Genomic DNA, 19,144 nt, shown 5'->3' on the forward strand with positions numbered 1-19,144 from the left:
ATGTAAGCATGTGCTTAAAATGAGGTGTATACTTCAAGTGTTGTGATGAATTGGGACCAGGCCCCCAGCTGGCATAAATTGTCGTAGCCATTTTTGTAGGTGTAAACATTTCGGGGGGGGGGGGGTAGAGAGGGGTAGGCAGGGGTGAGTTAACTTTGTTAGGCACATTTTAACTAAAAATCATATTTAAAAAAAAATAACTAAAATCATGAATAACCTCATAGGTTATAATTGAAAAAAATATAAAATCTAATTACATCTAGCTAGACTACTCAGATTTCACTATTGCTTAATTTGTGTTTGGTAGGTTTTGCTTTCAGGGTCTTTGTGGAGCATTGTGTTAGTCCAAGGGCTGCAAACACTGCAAGGAAAAATGATTAAATCTGAAGCATTTTCAGATAGATAAATCTTTTTGGGGAGCGGAAGCAATTAATAGTCAAAAATCCCTTCTCCCCCCTCCCAATAAATTTTATAAAACTTATACAAAACCTGCATTTTGGATCTAAACTACGCAATAAAGTCCCTTTAGAGCACTACTTGCACTTAATATATCTGAATGGGCACATTTCTCATCCCATCAGTAGCCAGTCTCTAAGTTCATGACATGTAGGGCTAATGGTAAAGCAAATCTAATGTATTTACTTTAGATACCGATTCTCGGTACTTTTGAGTTACTCAGCAGTTCTTGAGAACTTGCTCTTCAGAATTTGTGTGTGTGTGTGTGTGTGTGTGTGTGTGTGTGTGTGTGTAATGAGATTTGCTTTTTATTAGGTAGCTTTAGAAGCTCTTTAAATTTTCTTTTTTTTTTTGTTAGACAAGATAAAATACTCCCATTTTTAGGATTCCTTTTGTCAGCTGATTCTGACATTTTAATTTCTGAATTTTTATCACAGCTGTAGAATATTAAGGATGATTGTGTACCTGGCACCTTTTCTGAGGGAGAAAATAAATAATTGCATGCCAATATTATAGTGATGGCAGCCATATAAATACTTAAATAGATTAGCATTTTGTTTAAAATCTCTTAGCTCAATTTTGCAGTCCTTAGTACAGAAAGCTCTCGTCAACTCTCACTGGAGTTGCGTGCAGGTAAAGGACCTCTGATCAGGTCCAGTTTTAGAATGTGTCTACACTAGGATTTTCCCCCTTAAAGTAAGCACATGTGCTACCACAGTGCATGCAGCTCCAGCCATAGGCACTGATTTCCCCTTTGCCCAATGGGTGCTCGACCCCGCCCTGTCCCTTCCCCGCCCCTGCCCTGTTCTCACCCCGCCCCCATTCCACCCCTTCCCCCAAGTCCCGGCCCCTGCCCCATCTCTTCTCCGCCTCCTCCCCTGAGCATGCCGCATCCCCGCTCCTCCCCCTCCCTGCTGGAAAGTCCAGAGCGCCACCAAACAGCTGTTTGGCGGCGGCTGGGCAGGTAGTGCTGGGAGGTAGGTGGAGGAGCAGTAACACGATGTGCTTGGGGGAGGAGGAAGAGGTGGGGGGAGTTTGGCTGATGGTTGGTGCTAAGCACCCGCTAATTTTTCCCTGTGGGTGCTCCAGCCCCGGAGCACCCACAGAGTCGGCGCCTATGGCTCCAGCAGTGGGAATGTAGATAGAGCTGACTGCAGTACAACCAGGCTTCGAACAGTGGTTATTGCTAAACTGGAGGTAACAACTTTTAGAAACTTTAGGAGAAAATTGTAGTGTAAACAAGACACCTAGGAACATGTTATTTCTCACACCTCTATCATGTAAGCTCTGCTGGGGACAAAATGAAAATAAAGGAGTTAGGGAAATCATTGACCAGAAATCTTGTTTTGATACTCCTTCCTTTTATCATGTTTAAAATCCCAACTTGCAGAGGGATTGTTTCCCCTTCGCAGTAGCAGCCTTTTGGCATTATTTTTTACTGCATCAACCTTTAGCTTATAAAACTGCAGCAGAAAGTATCCTGGAGCATGCTGCAGCAATCAGTGCAGTATGTCAGCATTGCAAGGACTTGAACTACTGTTATATGTAGCACTGTTGCTTTAAATAGAGGGACAGGGAAAGTTAGACAAAAGGACATTTACTTCATTCTTGTTTATTAACTTAATGAATCAGAGCATTTCTTTAAGGATCAGCTACTGTGTTCTTGCTGTAAGTTAAACAATGTTGATTTTAAAAATTACTAAGTGGGGTTAAAGTTAAACTCCCTTTAAAATATAACTGCTGGGCATGTAATGGAAGGTTTGTTTATTGATGAGCTGTTGTAAATCAACGCTAGCAGTTTTTCCTTGATACCAGCACATGAAGAAGTGAAAGAAGTGTAATCTGAAGTGACCCACTCTCTTATCCTGGAGCTGATATTGATGTATAAACACTAGGAATGCTGGAATACCAGTTTGACTTCTTTTTTATTTTCCTTTTTGTATCAATTTTGCATCCTGCAATTTCTCATCATGTGCACCTTCCCGCCAGCTGAGGCTCTGGGTAAGTCTGTGCCGTGCTGTATTCCTGGTGGCTGGTTGGTTGTAGTCCTTTCTGTGGCCTCTTCATGGTTGTCTAGTCTCCACTAGCTGCCTAGACTTTAATTCCTAATTAAAATAATAAAATCAAAATACTACCTATTCTCAATGATCTTGAAACTCCACAACCATTCTTTTAATTTTCTTTTTCTTTGCATCTAGTTGGAACACTGTAAAAGGGGAAAAAAAATCTCTTTTGTAGTAGCTAAATTGTAGGTTTATTTTAGAAAGGGATTAATATGCACTGGTTAAATCATGCCATGCTTGTGAGAGAATTTACATTAAACACACAATCTGTCATTAGGGTGATGCCCAAATAATTATTTTTTCTTATTGCCAGTGTAATTTTTAAAGTCTAGAGCGTAAAATCCTTCGTGTTGTGTTTTTTGTAAACCTGTTATCTGAATCCCTTTTAAACACATTGCATGCACTTTTATGATTGATTAATAACAAATTATATTGATCTTTCAAAGGGGTGGAAATTGGATTCTTCTTTTTTGCTGCTTGACTAAGTCTTAAATCTATTGAATCAGAGGGTTATCTTCAACCGTGATATTGGAAATTGAAAATGGTTGTCTTGCTTAGAGTCTTTCAGTATTTTTTTCCTTTTTGAAATTGTACTTTGCATTTTTCCTGGGCTTATCTAAATCCATAAGTTTGTATTACTTAGAGCTGGCCCTATAGGGACAACTAAAAATTTTTGCAGCATTAGGGACTGATCCAACGTCGTCTTGTAGTCACTAAAAAGACTCCCTTTGATTTCAGTGGGAGTTGGATTTGGAATTAGTTTCCGAAGTCAGCAGTAGCAATAAGCTGTGTATAACAAGGGGAACACAAGTGGAAGACGGTGTAAGAGGGGTATTCATGTCTTCCTGTATTTGGACAACTGTTTACTGAGGGTCAAGTCCAGAGAGGAAATCCTCTGTCCTGTCCACATCACATAAATCATACCATGCCTCCTAGGTCTCATCCTAAACAGTGGAAGTCAACATTGGTTCCAACTCAAAGAATTATGCTCAGTGGGGCCCCGATAGATGATGAGTTAGAGAGCTTTTCTGCCAACCAAGCAATTCTCAGTGATTCACCACCTATGTCTAGAGCTGCAGTCTCAATCCTCAACCACAGCCTGAGTACCTCTGAGGTTGCTAGGCCATATGTCTGCATGCACGCAGGTAGATCAGTATGCCAGGCTGCACCTGTGTCCTTTCCAGATGTGGCTGAAGTTGGTCTATCATCTGAGCCGTCATCCCTTGGGCAGACTGGTCCGACTTCCTCCACCGATCCTAGACTCCTTACAATGGTGGATGGTTCAGGGCAATGTGTTCCAGGGCTTTCCTTTCACTCACTCCCCACCGACCAGGACGATTGTCATCGATGCTTTCTTAATAGGTTGGGGAACGTGAGGAGGGGAAGCTGAAAGTTCAAGGCCTATAGTCAGAACAGGAAGCTTCTCTGCATATCTATTTCCTGGAGCTTTGTGCCATCTACAATGACTATCAGGCCCTTCGAGATCACATCAGGGACTTGGCATTGCACATTCTTACCAACAATGCCAGTACAGTGTATGACATGAACAGACAGGAGGAAGCAAACTCCAGCGTGGCGTGTCAGGAGGTGATCAGGCTCTGACAGTTTTGCACTGGGAAAAACATTACCCCCCGTGGGCGATGGCTTACTGGAATCTAGAATCACCTGGTGGATCGCTCCAGCAGGAATTTCTCCTTTAATCATAAATGGTCTCTGAACCCCAGTGCCCTGCAGTCTACTTTTGCTCTTCGGAGCATCCCAACAATCTGCCTGTTCTCCGGCTGTTTTGCTCTTGGGGGGGTCTCAGTCCAGGCTCCTTGACCAATGCTTTTCGCCTGAGCTGCAAATCAGCACTCCTGTATGCCTTTCCTCCAATTCCAGTCATCCTGTAGGTCATTCTCAAGCTGAAATTGGACTGTGTCAAGCTCATTCTCATTGCTCCAGGGTAGTCAAGACGGTGTTGGTCTTGTTCTTCATTCTGACCTCCTTATTCAGCACCATGGTCAGGTTTTGCATCCCACACTCAACTTCCTGCATGTCTCAACATGGATGTTGCATGGTTACATGAAGAGGAGGAGGAACAATGTTTGGTGGCTGTCCAGCAAGTCTTACTCAATAGTAGGAAGCCCTCCACTGAGCCACCTCTTTGGTCAAGTGGAAGTGGTTCTCGATATGGTCGCTAGCCCAGGGAGTTAATCTGAAGCTGGCTTGTATCTAGGATATCTTGGAGTACCTGTTACACCTTCAGTCTTCTGGTCTTGTGCTTAGTTCATTGAGAGTGCACATGGGAGCGATTTTGGCATTTCATCTGCCCATCGATGGAAGATTGGTGTTTTCAAACCCCATGTCAGTGAGGTTCTTGAAAGGAGTCGCTCGTCTCCACCTGCCACTTAGAGCCGATTCCTTTTTGAGACCTTAATACTATCTCAGCAGCTCTTGTGGGGCCTCCATTCGAGCCTCTGGCCACTTCTTCTTTTCTCCCGTTTGTGTCAAAAACTGCTTTCTTTATGGCATTAACATCTGCAAGGAGGTTGGGTGAGTTGTAGGTTCTGATGGCGGAGACCCCTTATGCGCAGTTTTCTAAAGACAAAATAACCCTGTGGCCGCACTCTAAGTTTTTATCCAAAGTGATTACCCAGTTTCACTTAAATCAAGCAATATATTTACCAGTATTCTTTCCTAAGCCGCATTCAACACCAGAGGAACAATGTCTTCACACATTGGATGTCAAGAAATTTTTAGCTTTTTATCTAGAGAGGACCAAACCTCTGCATTCCCCATCTCGTTTGTCTGTTTCATATGCAGACTGAATGAAGGGTCAATCGGTCTCTTCAGAGATGATCTCCGGGTGAATAACTTCCTGTATCATGACAGCCTACAAAGTAGCCCAGATTACGCCTTCTCAAAGGGTGCTGCGAGCTCATTCCACAAGCACCCACGCAACATTGAATGCCTTTCTAAGTGACATTCCTATATTGGACATTTGCAGGGTTGCCACTTGGTCCTCTGTGCCTACTTCTATATGCCACTATGCCATCCTGCTGCATCCAGATCAGATGTAAACTATGGGAAGGCAATCCTGCAGTCCGCTGACCACCCTTATGTGGCCAGAGGAGGGGGAAGGGCTGCAGGACATGAGCACTGCTCCTACGGATACTGCTAGGCAAAGTTCTCCAGCTGCGGTACCCTGGGCGCACGCACACATAAGTAGAATACACATCTGCATCGCCTCTCAAAAAACAACGGTTATAGATAGGTAACCGTTTTTTCTTGATGTTTGCAGGAATGGGGTTGGGCTTCTAATTACTGGGCTTCGAAGGATTCTGTTCTATCAGGTACCTCAGGCATTCCTTAGAGATTTTGGAGAAGGTTATTTGCAGGCCAATATAACACATTTGCTTTTTTCCTCTTTTGAAGATAGTCGGATTAATCCAACAGAAACCATTTTTTAACAGGCTATTCTGACAAGTTGCAGATACTATTGTATAGTTTCTTCCCACCAGTCTGAAAACAGTTGTGTGGTTCTTTTGTTTGTGGACTACACCATAGTTGTTTGTTTGTTGATTCACTGTGCAGTATTTACAGTAGTTAATTATATTGGAAGGTCAAAGTGCACACAGTTGCCATAGGAGAAGACTAGGGGGTGAGTGGCTACAGCAATTGTTTTTTGATGTTATTGTTTATGTACTCAGCTTGTAAATGTGTAGTGTAAATTGTGTCATTTTGTGTAGAGTCCAAATTAATAATTCAATGCAGACACCTGGAAGGAGTGGGGAAGCAATCTGTGAGCCCAAAAAGTGTGCAATGAAAGAAAAGTAGTTTTAATTGGACCAACATATATGGTGGTATCTATCTTGTCTACACTAACAATACCTTTAGTGTCCAAACCTAAATAGTGGGTGCACTTTATACTCCTGGGGGAATTCTGCTCCACTGCACATGCTCAGAATTCATGTCCCTCTTGTAGATTTCTTTGCATCCCCACAGAAAATGATGGGGAAGCAAAGGGATGTCGCGTGAGGGAAGGGACTGGGTATGCCCATGGGTGTCCTTTAGGGGGGACTTTGCCTCCCCCCAAGCTGAGGCGAGGTGGGGGGGCACGCAGGGTCATGTACCACTGCCCCACCTGTTTCTGTGAGCACAAAGCTGCCTGGCTGAAGGAGACTGGTGCTCTGCTCTCTGACTCTGAAGCACACTGCCTCCTGGGTCCTAGTACCTGGTTTGTGTACCACAGTGAGTGCCTGTGGTGTGGCAGGGTAAGGTGGGTGAGGGAGGGAAATGAGAGAAGGGGGATGGGGTGGTGGGAAGAGACAGTGGGGAAGGAACAGGGGTGGGATAGGGCAAGGAAATATGGGAGTTTAGGTGAGGGGGATGGGGCAGAGGACAGTGGAGACAGGAAGGGGGAAGAGAAGAAGATAGAGGAATCGGGGTGAGGGGGAATCAGGTGCCTGGCATGCGGCGTCCCTTCAGCAGCTGGGGCTCTTCTGTTAAGCAGGCCCATCAAACCCCCACCCCAAAGAGCCCACCCCCTTGCACCTGGACACTCCTTCAAGCCCCCTGCACCCAGACCCCCATCCCACTGAGCCCCAACCAGCTGCACCCAGACAGCCACCTCATCAAACCCCACTCCCGCAGCACCCAGATCCCCCCCACCGAGTCCCCCACAACCAGAGCATCCCTGCTGAGCCCCAACCGCCTTCACCTGGCCCCCCACTGCAGAGTCCCATTGTCCCTGCGCCCGGAACCCTGCAGTGAGCCTCTGTGCATCCAGATGCCCCCACTGAGCCACCCAGACCCAGGTTGCCCCACACAGAATCCTCTAACCCCAGACCTGATCCCCCCACACTTAGCCCCTCTATACTTAGATCCTGCCGGGCTGAGCCTGTCCATACCTGGCTCACCTGGTGCAAAGGGGCAGGGCCCTGGGATGTTCCTAGGGCAGGCCCCGCCCTTGCACTGTGTCAGGGTTGGGTGCAGCCTCACTGCCGAGTCTGTCCCGAGGGGGTTTGGAGCTGCAGAGTGATCTCCCGTCTCCATGCACCCAGTGCCCTGTGATCCCCACTGCTATGCTGGAGCCTCCACATTTATTTATTGACAGATAAAATTTGCAGAATGTTGCAGAATTTTAAAATATTGTGCACAGAATTTTTAATTTTTTGGTGCAGAATTCCCTCAGTTCTGCAATTGAAGCTACCTTTTATTTAAGTTGTACCACAAACCTCAGTCATGAAAACAAGTTGGAAATTAGAATTATTAGTTTTTAGCATGTTCCTTTCATTAAACTTTTGTTTTAATAGATGATTATTTAGGATTCAGGCTCACGAGCACATCCAGCTGCAGCTCTCACAGACTACTGTGAAACCTGTGGTTTTAATGCATGTTGGCCCTTGAAAGCTCTTGCATGCCATGCTACTGATCATGCATGACTGAAACAGCTGCTCTGAAAGTAGCATATTAAGACTATACTATGCGTAACCATGGATTCTTGTTAATATCGATGAGAAACAACCCAGCAGCTGTGGTGAGCTCTCTGTACAGTTCATTAGACGTGTACCTGCTGTGTCGACCTCTTAGTCCCACAACTGCCTGAAGCTTCTGCTTTTGCTACCAGCAGAGTGGAGTCAGGCCACAACCATTCACCCAGTACCTCTGCTCCCTGTTAGCAAAAATAAAGATTGAGAGAAAAGCGAATGGACAATAAGAAGCCTTTTGCCTTAAGAAATCTTTCCTCGGGGTAATCGAGCAAGTGATTGGTCCCTTTCTGAGCGTGCACCTTAGTGTTCTGGAGAACTACCATGTTGATGATCTTCACTCTCATTGTTGATTAGGAGAACTCCAAATCAGACCTTTCTGTCTGTCTCTTAATTTCTATTCTGTCCGGTCATGCAATCCAATACCTAGCTGGGGCAGGAGTGTCCCCCATAATACATTTTTCACTGCCATGTATAATCCGGTATTAAATGATGAAGCTTCTCTGGAAATTTTTTCTATAATTTAATAATTTTATTCTATGAATAGTTAGCCTAAGGCCTTGTCTATGATAAAGAGATTAATCCATTGTTAATGTTCCCTGTTGATTGCGGTGCATCATGTGTCCATGAGGAAAAATACTTTCAATGGTCATGGAGGCAATAATCTGTTGAGGTTTCCCTGGTAATTTAGAGGGGAAAGCCTCAGTCGATTGAAGTTAATTCAGTGCCAATGCAGATGCATGTGCACAGTTGGCCACCTCTTATCTCTGACAGCAGCCGGAGCTGACAGCTCCTTCACATGAGTAACACAGTGGAGTCCGGTTATTGAAGGCAATAGATGGGATGTGCCTGGTGATCTGCAGTCTAATGTTATAACCTCCGAGTTTTTCAAAACATGTACCGCAGTGTATCAGGAGTGCAGCCTAGAGGTAGCACTGTGTGCCATTTCGCCTGGGGTTCAGACCCGATTCCCGCACTGGTAAGGCCTGGGAGTGCTGCAGTTGGCAACTGCCACTGCTTTTTCGAGTAGTGGCGCTATGGGTGCTCCACTTCAGGTGCACATGTGCCTCTCAAGCTCTTGATCAGAGATTTTCTGTTAGCAGTGGTCGTTTACCCCTCGTGTGCTCTATACAACTTCATTCCACTCTCTGAGCATACATAGGGCTACGTGGGTGAACTGACCTCAGTTCCTTCTCTACCGCCTTGACCTGAGACGGGGCTTTAGCGTGTCTGCCTCAGGTGTGCCTCAGTGTTTTCTGTAGTTGTTGTTTAGTTAGTTTAGTGTTTCTAGTTACTGTTAGTTGCTGTTAATATAGAATTAGTTAGATTATTGTGAGGAGTTTGTTTTTCCTCTTCCCCCCCCCTTCCTTTTTTTCCCTCCCCTACTTTTTCTGGGGAGCTTATTTGGCCTGGCTGGGCATGCCTTGCACACCAGATTTCAAATGTTGCCTCTCTTGTGGGGAGGCTATCCTGATCAGTGACAGCCACTCTGTATATCTGTTGAATGGGAGAGTCCCATAGCTCCCAGAAGAGTAACTCTGCCTGACTAAAATCTAGAGCTCGGAAGAATCGGGAGACCAAACTGAAATTGCTGATGGAAGCGCTCTCTTCGACCCGCTTCCGAATCAGATCAGGAGACACCCCCTCTTCCCAAATATATCTGTCTCCAGAAAGATCCCGTGCCCCTTTAACTTCAGCTAAGGTCTCGCCTAAGAAGGGGAAGATTTTGGAGGACTCAGGGAAGGCCTTGAAGAAGAGGAGCTCAGCCTCCCACCACAAGGAGCCAGCTCCCAAGAAGTGCAACTCTCCTGGTAGGTCTGTGGTGTTGTATACCTCGACCTTTTGACTCAGAAGAATCTTTTGTCTCCATGGTACCTCCAGTACCGGCAGAGCAGGGAGATCTTAGAGCACTTTAGAGAAACATGGCACTGGCAGGGCCCCAGTACCATGCACCTCCAGATCGGCAGTATATATTTTACTTACTAATGGGGCCTTCCCACTCCACTCTCTTGGTACCAACAAAATCAAAGCACACACCTTCGGTGCCGGCACCTAGATGTTCCAAACCAACAGTACCACCAAAGTCAACTGCTATGTAAGTATGACCCACTTGGTACTGCAGAAATTCCATTACTCCAGGAACTTGTCAGTGTTAGATGAGCCAGAATCCCCACTGCTCCTGGGTACTGAATGACTTGGTACTCAGCAGGTGCTTCTCCCAGGATTATAAATGGGAGTTGGACTCTCAAACCCTTCATGGGATATTTCAGAGTTTGTGACTTCCACAAGTGAATCTATTCACCACACTCAGCAACAGAAAGTGCCCCTTACTTTCCTCAAGAGGAGGCCCTAGATCACCTCTCTTTGGGAGACACCTTTCTCCTTCCTTGGACAGTGGGCCTGTTCTATGCATTCCCTCCAACACCACTAATTGTAAGAGTGATTAACAAAATCAGGCAGGACAAGGCCAGAGTTATCCTCGTAGTACTGACCTGGCCAAGGCAAGCTTGATATCCTAACCTGCTTCACCTGTGTGTCCAACTGGCGCTCAAGCTTCTGACCGTTCCTCATCTCTCCCAGGGTGTGAGTCATGTGCTTCATCCCAACCTAGCGGTTCTCTGTCTCCAAGCATGGCTCCTGTGTGGTTCACGGGATTAGAATCCACCTCCTCGACAGGTATGTGGTATGTGCCCTAGGTCCATGCTAGCACTGTGTTGCTTCAGTCGAGGCAGATGCATTGCCCACTGGGAAAACATCAGAGTTTTTCACGCTGTGCAATAATGCACAATTTTCTCTCTGGATTACATACTGCCTGCACATGGATCAGTCTCAATTTGTACGTTTTTATTATGTTAGAAAATATGAATAACTCACTGTATTTTCTACATGATGATTAGTTTATTTGTGATTTGTGCCAAGCTGTATCTGGATGGAAATTCAAACTCAATTAAAAATGCATGTCATGGGGTGAAAGGGATGGCACCTTTGACTGATTTTTTCCTTTCAGTTAATTGGGCAGCAGACAGGCACATGTGACCAACTGGCTGTTGCTGATCAAAAAGGAAAGTACCTGGGTTTTATAAGGCAGGGAGGAGTGGACATGAAAAGAGGGAGGTGGAGAGCTTCCTGGGAGAGAGGCAGGAGCAGCAGGGCAGAGCAGTTGGAGGTAGAGAGGAGCAGCTGGGGAACTATTTGAGCTGGGGCTGAGCTCCTGATAGGATTCCTTTGGGAAGCAGTTGGGGAAGTCTTCTTGAGGTACAGCCTGAGAACCCAGAGAGCAGAGGCCTCAGGAAAGGGGCCTGGATAACCCAGAGGACTCCAAAGGGAATTGAGAGAAAGTAGGAGCTGGAGAGCACTGAGAAACTGTAAAAACAACAAGGAGTCCTTGTGGCACCTTAGAGACTAACACATTTATTTGCGCATAAGCTTTTGTGGGTTAGAACCCACTTCATCAGATGCCTGGAGTGGAAAATACGGTAAGCAGGAATAAATATACAGCCCATGAAAAGATTGGCATTACCTTACCAAGTGGGGGGGTCAGTGCTAACGAGGCCAGTTCAGTTAGGGTGGATGTGGCCCATTCTCAGCAGTTGACAAGAAAGTTGAGAAACTGTGTTAGCTGGGGAAATTGAAGCCAGACCTTAGACAGGAAATAGACAGGCCTTAGACACGAGGAGTGTACCCAGTGGAGGACCTAAGAAAGAGACTTTATTTGAAGCTGCGAAATAGAAAGACCTTCAGAAAGGAGGGGCTATATGTACCCAGTAGGGTACCGGGACAAAAGGGATTGTGTTTGAGCATATTGTATGTTAATAAGCTGCTCCCCAAGAAGGGGTGTTGGCATGTAACATAGGCCTCAGTGGACTTATTGTGGGGCTCCAGGGCGAAGGGAAACTGAGCGCTGCAGAACAGCCGTGCTCATTTACAATGCATAAAAACAGCATTTAAATTTTTTTTTTATGAGTTAAATAAAATTACCTTAAATGTTCTGGATACATAAGGAAAAAAGTCAGTTTATCAAAAACAGGTTTTGCATTTAAACCTAATTTATTAAACGGAGGAAATACTATCTGTAGTTAGTGAATTGAACTGATTGTTTCTTGTCACCATGTCCTTCAGGATTTTAGAACTAATAGATCTCATCCTCCAACACAGTTGTTCTCAACCTTTCTAGACTATTGTACCCCTTTCAGGAGTCTGATTTGTCTTGCGTACCCCAAGTTTCGCCTCACTTAAAAACTACTTGCTTACAAAATCAGACATAAAAGTACAAAAGTGTCACAGCACTCTGTTACAGCACACAAGCTTACTTTCTTGTTTTTGCCCTATAATTATAAAATAAATTGATTGGAGTATAAATATTGAACTCGTATTTCAGTGCAGTACTTGAGCCTGTTTTTCACTTGTCTAAACCCAAGCCCCAGGCGGCGGAAGCATCTAACTGAGCTTTATGGGGCCCGGGGCAGTTGCCCTGCTTGCCTCCCCCTAATGCCAGCCCTGCACTTGTGATTCTCCAACCCCATCCCCAACCCCCAGGCTGAGGAACACTGATCTAGATGAATGGAAGTGCCCACTGGAAGACCTCTGCATACCTCCAAGAGTACTACTTCCCCTGGTTAAGAACCACTGCTCTAACACCTACTTTTTATTCAGAGATTGGAAGACAAAAACAAGCTTCCCTGCTTTTTCAACTCCCATTGGTTTCTGAACTTTGAAGCAACTAGTCACTGAACTGAACTAGCTGAATCACTTGAAATGAAGACAATATTCTCTCTGCACCTGAAGCAGCAGCCACTGCTGTCAAACCTGGTTTAGCACTTCAGAAAATTCTAGTTCCAGCTGCTTGCTTATCCACTGACTTCTACTAGTTCAGTGGCTTGACTTTCTTTAAAACTTTAGCAGCAGACATGTGTTGCTTAATTTTTTAAAATGTAATTTATTTTAATAGCGTATAATAAATTTAAGCCTTAACATACATCGTCATGATTTCATGGAGCTGGCTTGAGCCTGATGATCAGCTGGCTAGTGCAACAGGACAAAGGCCTAGTTTGGGCTAAAAAGTTGGGACATCCAGGGTAGGGCTTAAAAAGGGGATTGTCCTGGCCAAAACAGGACATATGGTCACTCTAGGCTGTGGTAAGAGCCGCCCAGAGAGCCCAAGCCACTGTGGGGAGCCTCGGCCCCTCCACCTGCCCTGGGTGTGGGGCCCAAGAGCAGCCTTGTCTCTGTCCCTCAGAGCACAGTCTAGGGCAGGTGCCAGGGCTCTCTACAAATATGGGAACAACATTGAGAATCCAGAAAACCTGAATTGGGTGCCTACACTCCCTATATGGTGAATGGGGAGAGAGCGGTGCCTAGGATTAGGATACACAAAAGCCAACATGCTAGGCAGGGAAACGCCTAAGCAGCCAATGGGAGATGCTGAGAAGAGGGATATGTCCTAAGTCCTGCCCATCTCTTGGAGTTCAGTAACTCAGCTTGGGTTGGGGGGAAGCCTCTACATAGCAGCTACGTAACCAACCGTTATCTTGTCTGGAAATGGTCTTCCCCATTTCAGTGGGATGCAAAAATTAGTATCACTGCAATGAATCTGGGAGGGGGAGCTTCACTACTATGAACAAACATAAATATAATATAAAAGCAGTCATTGGTATTCCACACTGATGGAAATGGAAATATACAAAGTACATAAAGTTTTCAGAAAAGACATCACATTATTTAATGCTTAGGGTAAATGTATGTGTCTGAGTCTAAAATATTACAGAACCTAATAAGTTGTACTAAAAAGTCTTGTAGCTATAACAGTGTATCAGTAATGCTATAGCTAAGGCTGCTTTTTATTACAAACCCATATTTTTGGAGTGGTGGACAGTACGCAAGGGTGTAACTCGTTGTAGGATGAGACTCAATGTGTACTTACTGTGGCAGTAAGCTTCAGCATAATGAGTTTGTTGTAACTATCTAGATAGATCTCTGACCAAAGTCTGTTCCTCTTACCTTTAGTAGATTGGTTTTAGGTAAAAAAAAAAATGTAAAAGCTACTGGACTGATGCATAACTTATAAAAGGGTTTTGACCTTAGTAGAATGATGAGTACTGTGCTTTGCATATTACCAGTTACTTCTAGAAATACAAGAGAACTCAGTGTTCTAATCATTAGTAATTAGCACCTATTTTCATTTGATCCTAAGGAACATCACTAGTGCATGAATCTTTTGTGGTCCTACCAAAACCAAACGTAACTAGGAACTAGACTCAAAGCGGGGGGAGGGAGAGAGATGTCAGTGGTTGGCACCTTCACAACTCCTGCAGGCAACAGTCGTTAATAAAAATGTCTGAGTGTTTTTTAATAAGATTTGCTTTATACAGCCATCTTACACTTTCCATGTGAAATACAAACCAGAATCTGCTCTTTCTAACTTGAAGGAACTTCCTTTGAATTGAGAGGGTTGTATTTCTGCTTCCAGGTGAAAAAGAAATTATGGTAAATACTTGATTAAGAAAATATATTTTAATTCTAGAAAATGCTGATTAGCCTCACATTATGAATAGCCCCATCAGGCAATGAGGCAGTGATATTGACTGAAAATAGGGAGTTCCGTCTATGTAAGCCCGTAGTTCAGACAAAACCTACTTATGATTCTTTCCCACGTACAGGGAGAGGAGACATCCAGCCCCAGTTGGACAGTGCATTACAAGATGTCAATGATAAGTACCTGCTGCTTGAAGAAACTGAGAAGCAGGCTGTTAGAAAGGCCCTCATTGAAGAACGCAGTCGCTTCTGTACTTTTATCTCGATGCTGCGGCCTGTGATAGTAAGTCTTTCGTTTCAAGTTCTTAAAATTCACAACCCTGACAGGTGAATGTAACTTTAAGGTAGAGTAATTAGTAATAAAAGTTTTGAATGAACTCGTAGATGTTAATAATTCATATTCTGCCTCCCTCTCCTTAAAATGGGATATTAAAAAGTATCCTTCCTCCCTCACTCCTCATGGAATGCTAGGACTCGTGTACGTTCCATGACCTCCCATGTACAGAAATGATTATCTGACAGATTTGTTTGCTCCGACACAGTTTTCTGATAGCGTCAATCACCTACGCAAGGCCCTTTTCAGTCCATTTGAGAGGTTTAAGTATATTTTCTTAAGCTCAGTTTGCCTAAAGCCCAGGGATGGAATTTTGTGTCATTGTATACAGGGCCGGCTCCAGGCACCAGCTTGCCAAGCAGGTGCTTGGGGCGGCCGCTCCGGAGAGGGGCGGCAGGTCCAGCTGTTCGGCGGCAATTCGGTGGATGGTCCCTCACTCCCGCTCGGAGCGAAGGACCTCCCGCTGAATTGCCGCCGCAGATCACAATCGCGGCGCTTTTTTTTTTTTTTTTTTTTTTTTTGCCGCTTGGGGCGGCAAAAATCCTGGAGCCGGCCCTGATTGTATAAGACTTGTGTATTTGTGGATAGTTGCATATGCAATATGTTCTTGATGCTTTCTTATGAAAGGCATCCGTTCCTAAGTAGAATCCCCGTTAAAAGTTAGGTAGGAGGGTGCCTAAGCAATAAGTGAATAGCAGACACTGAAGTTCTGGATAAAATTGCCATGGTAGCTGAAGCAATTGCTGTGGTAATTTGCCATGTTCCTGAAACTGTTGGGTCAAAAACAGCCCTGAGCATAATTATGTGCCAGTCTGAATCTCAGATTTATGTAATGACTTTATCTAAATGAAGTGCACATAAAACCAGCAAAAACTATAAGTTCACCCACTGTGTCTTAGTTTCAAAGATAAGATCCCTAAGGGCAAACATTGAGTGCACTTAGGAGTTTTGATTCCCATTCCAAATGCAGAGAGGGACTGAACTTCTGTTTGCACAGGTCTTTAAGCAAACTTTTAGAGATTTCTGCATCTCCTGGGTGAGACAGATGGCTTACTGAGCATGAGTTTTGAGACACAGATTTGCTGCAGTGTGGTTCTAGTTCTTAAGCATTAGAGATTGAACTTTCCAGCCCTTTTCCATGGGAAATAATAATCTCATGGACAAAGACATGAGCATGTAACTGATTGTTTGACATAGTTGTATCCAGGAGGAAGAGTGATAAAGGTTACACATCATGGTCTATATATGGTAATTTTTAAAATCCAAGAGGATGGTGAGCCTTACTGTTATGTTTTTAATCTCTCCAGGAAGAAGAAATATCAATGCTAGGAGAAATAACGCATCTACAAACCATATCAGATGACCTGAAAAACCTCACTATGGATCCTCACAAATTGCCATCATCAAGTGAACAGGTTAGTTCTTATTCCTAGAAAAGGCAGTGTTAAGGGGGCGGGGAGGTGGGGTGGCTGCTTTTTAGAAATTTTTACTAACTCCCAAGTGGTAAAAAATACTTGAGTATATTTTTGTACGTGCCTAAAGTGCAGCAAGATAACTTTTTCACTATTAATATATACAGTGTTTCCAACTTGATAAATCAAGTAAATGATAGACTGTCTCCTGAAATCTTGGGCAGATCAACACAAAATGTCACTTTGAATGTAGCTAAGAAACAACCAACTGTGCTCCAAAAAGGACTGAGTGGAAAGTGCGGTTTATAAATCAGTTTCACCATTTGGTGCTGGAAAATAACATAGTGTAGCTGCAGAGTTGGGGGACTCTTTCAAAGGGAAATGGCTTTTTTTCTGTCATAGGGCCCCACTGTAAGTTTGCTGCTGGCTACAGTTAGAATTAAGCTGCTCAGGGAGAATTTTCCACCCTCTACCACCTTTGTTTGGCAATTACAAACTAAAAACTGGTATAAATCTTCTTTTGAACCTTTAAAAGTATCTATTAAATGCATGTACAGACACTCCACGACTTACGCAAGCGTTCTGTTCCGGAACGCCTTGCGTAACTCGAATTTTGTGTAAGTCATAAGCGTATACCTGACCATTACGCAAAAAACGCCTCCTATTTCTAGCTTACAGAACTTTTTCCATAAGTGCGGATATCCATAAGTCAGGTTTGCGTAACCTGGGGGGCGTCTGTATAGAACTGTAAAAACAAATGCAGGGACAAATCTTAAGGTAGTTATGGTAACTTTTTTAGGCTGGACATTTCAAAAGAGGCTAAGGGAGTTAGGTGCCCAGCTCCCATGGACTTTGTGGATTTGGGTGCTTGACCTCCCATAAGGCACCTTTGAACATCTTAGACAACAGCAGCAGTGCTCTGGATAGATAATTCCTGGCATTCTGTTATTTGAGTTCTACACCCAACCTCCCCCCTCCCACCATGACTTTCCTTAAAAGTATACTATCAACTAACCTAGTTTTAGAATGTAGGCCCTTGTCCCACAAACACTGGAGTAATCTTATTGAGTCCAGTACTTATTCACTCTGACTCCTTCACACTGATCCAGCAATGTAAATGAGAATTAGATCCATTTAATTTAATGAGTCAGCTCTCCTATATCCTGTTTTGCAGGATCATGGCCCGAGGGTTGATTTTTTTTTTTTAATTACTACATGTAAATAAGTGAAATCTTTTTTTTAATTATTTTTGTATAAATCTAAACTTTCCCTTTCATGTTAGTAACCCAAATACTGGGACATTGCTTTAGTGTGCCAGAACCCCAAAATAAAGCTGATTAGTCTGTGCTGTTCATCCATCCAAAGCTAAATACGAAAAAAAAGCATGAATTTGGTGATCACGAAGTATAAATCAATAGAAGAATATCACTAGATTTGTAGTGAAAATTCCTCTAACAATGAACAACTTTTTGCAAGTTTGGGGTGTTTTCTTGAGAGGGAAAATGCCTTTTTAAACATCATTTTATATGATTAATTCTGTTTCACCAGGTGATTCTAGATTTGAAAGGTTCTGATTACAGCTGGTCATATCAAACTCCTCCATCCTCTCCCAGTACCACCATGTCCAGAAAATCCAGCGTTTGCAGGTAAGCAGATTGGTGAAATGTCATTTTAATCTATTTTTGGGAAAATACAGCTCAGGCTCCGTTGCAAATGTGTGCCTGTATTTTGTTTTAATAATGAGATATCAATCACTACTAGTCATTATCCACTTAAGTATGTGACAGAACATGAACAATGAGGGGCACTATTAAATAACAGAATGCAAGGAGACTGACCGCTGAAGATACGCTTAGTGCATTGCAGATGAAAGAGCAAACCGTACTAACCAATCTAAGCTCTGAGTTATTCACTCATAGTTGCCCTTTTTGATCATGCTTACTTCATATTATGATGATTTAGATAAAGAAATGATCATGTGGTAGCTGTAATTCAATACTAGGTTAAATTGTATGAAAGGGAAGAATGTACTAGCCAATTACTTTTTCAGTCTGTTACTGTGAAATACAAAACTGTTTAATGCTGTCTAATTCTGTCCTAAAGTGTATTTTGGAATAGTTGGATCCTGTCTTTCCTTTCTCTGTAAAACTGTTTTCTTTCAGTAAAACAGTTTATCAGCATGTTGCCCCTGTGCCTTGGTGTCTAAATAATTAACTATTTTCCACTCCCCCCACCTCACCCCCTTTTTTTAAAAAAAAAAAAAAAAGGATGAATACCTATTGTGTATCCTGCTCTAATACCTTTGTAGTCTTTAATACTCTTACCTTTTTGGTTATCTTACGAATCAAATGGATCATAAGCTCCTTTGTGTGAGCTGAATTTAGCCTATAGCATGGCAGACCTAGCAAAACTGCACTTCTTCATGTATGTATCTAGCTGTCTCTGCATATATATATATATATATATATATATATATATATATATGTATGTATATGTATGTATATGTGTGTATGTATATATGTGCACATATATATATATTTATAGCAGTGAGCACAGGCTTAAAGATGCAATATCCTGAAACTGTAAAAGAAAATGGCTGAAAATACATTGTATATTCCTAGCCAGCTTTTTATTTTCTCAAGCTTTTGTGTCTGGTTCAAGCAACACAGCCCTCTCCACCTTTGTCCCAAGCACACACTTTAACATGCAATTTTTAAATAGAAAAATTATGTTATACACGTCGAATCAGCATACAGCTGAGTAGGTACCTTTTCTGTTTCCTTTATACCGTTAGGGGAGAGCTTACCAGTCTGAGCAGTTATTCCCTATACTTACAATGGGGAGTGCTACTAGTACGTTATCTTTAGAGACAAAAGG

General features: G+C 43.4%; 1 protein-coding gene across 17 annotated transcripts in view; it reads left to right on the forward strand.

The window, feature by feature from the left end:
• MTSS1 (MTSS I-BAR domain containing 1) overlaps positions 1–19,144 on the forward strand; it is a 172,676-nt gene that overhangs the window by 136,618 nt on the left and 16,914 nt on the right. For 8 of the 17 annotated variants that reach the window (XM_054017464.1, XM_054017454.1, XM_054017456.1 and 5 more), the window contains 4 exons: positions 2,446–2,457; positions 14,647–14,804; positions 16,163–16,270; positions 17,816–17,913. In XM_054017464.1, coding sequence (XP_053873439.1) covers positions 2,446–2,457; positions 14,647–14,804; positions 16,163–16,270; positions 17,816–17,913 — 376 coding nt within the window. Of the gene's footprint in view, positions 1–2,445; positions 2,458–8,868; positions 10,667–14,646; positions 14,805–16,162; positions 16,271–17,815; positions 17,914–19,144 lie in introns of those variants that run through there. The other 9 variants (XM_054017465.1, XM_054017466.1, XM_054017460.1 and 6 more) reach the window with 2 other exon arrangements.

Source organism: Malaclemys terrapin, chromosome 2 (genome assembly GCF_027887155.1).
Source record: "Malaclemys terrapin pileata isolate rMalTer1 chromosome 2, rMalTer1.hap1, whole genome shotgun sequence".
Classification (NCBI taxonomy): Eukaryota; Metazoa; Chordata; order Testudines; family Emydidae; genus Malaclemys; species Malaclemys terrapin.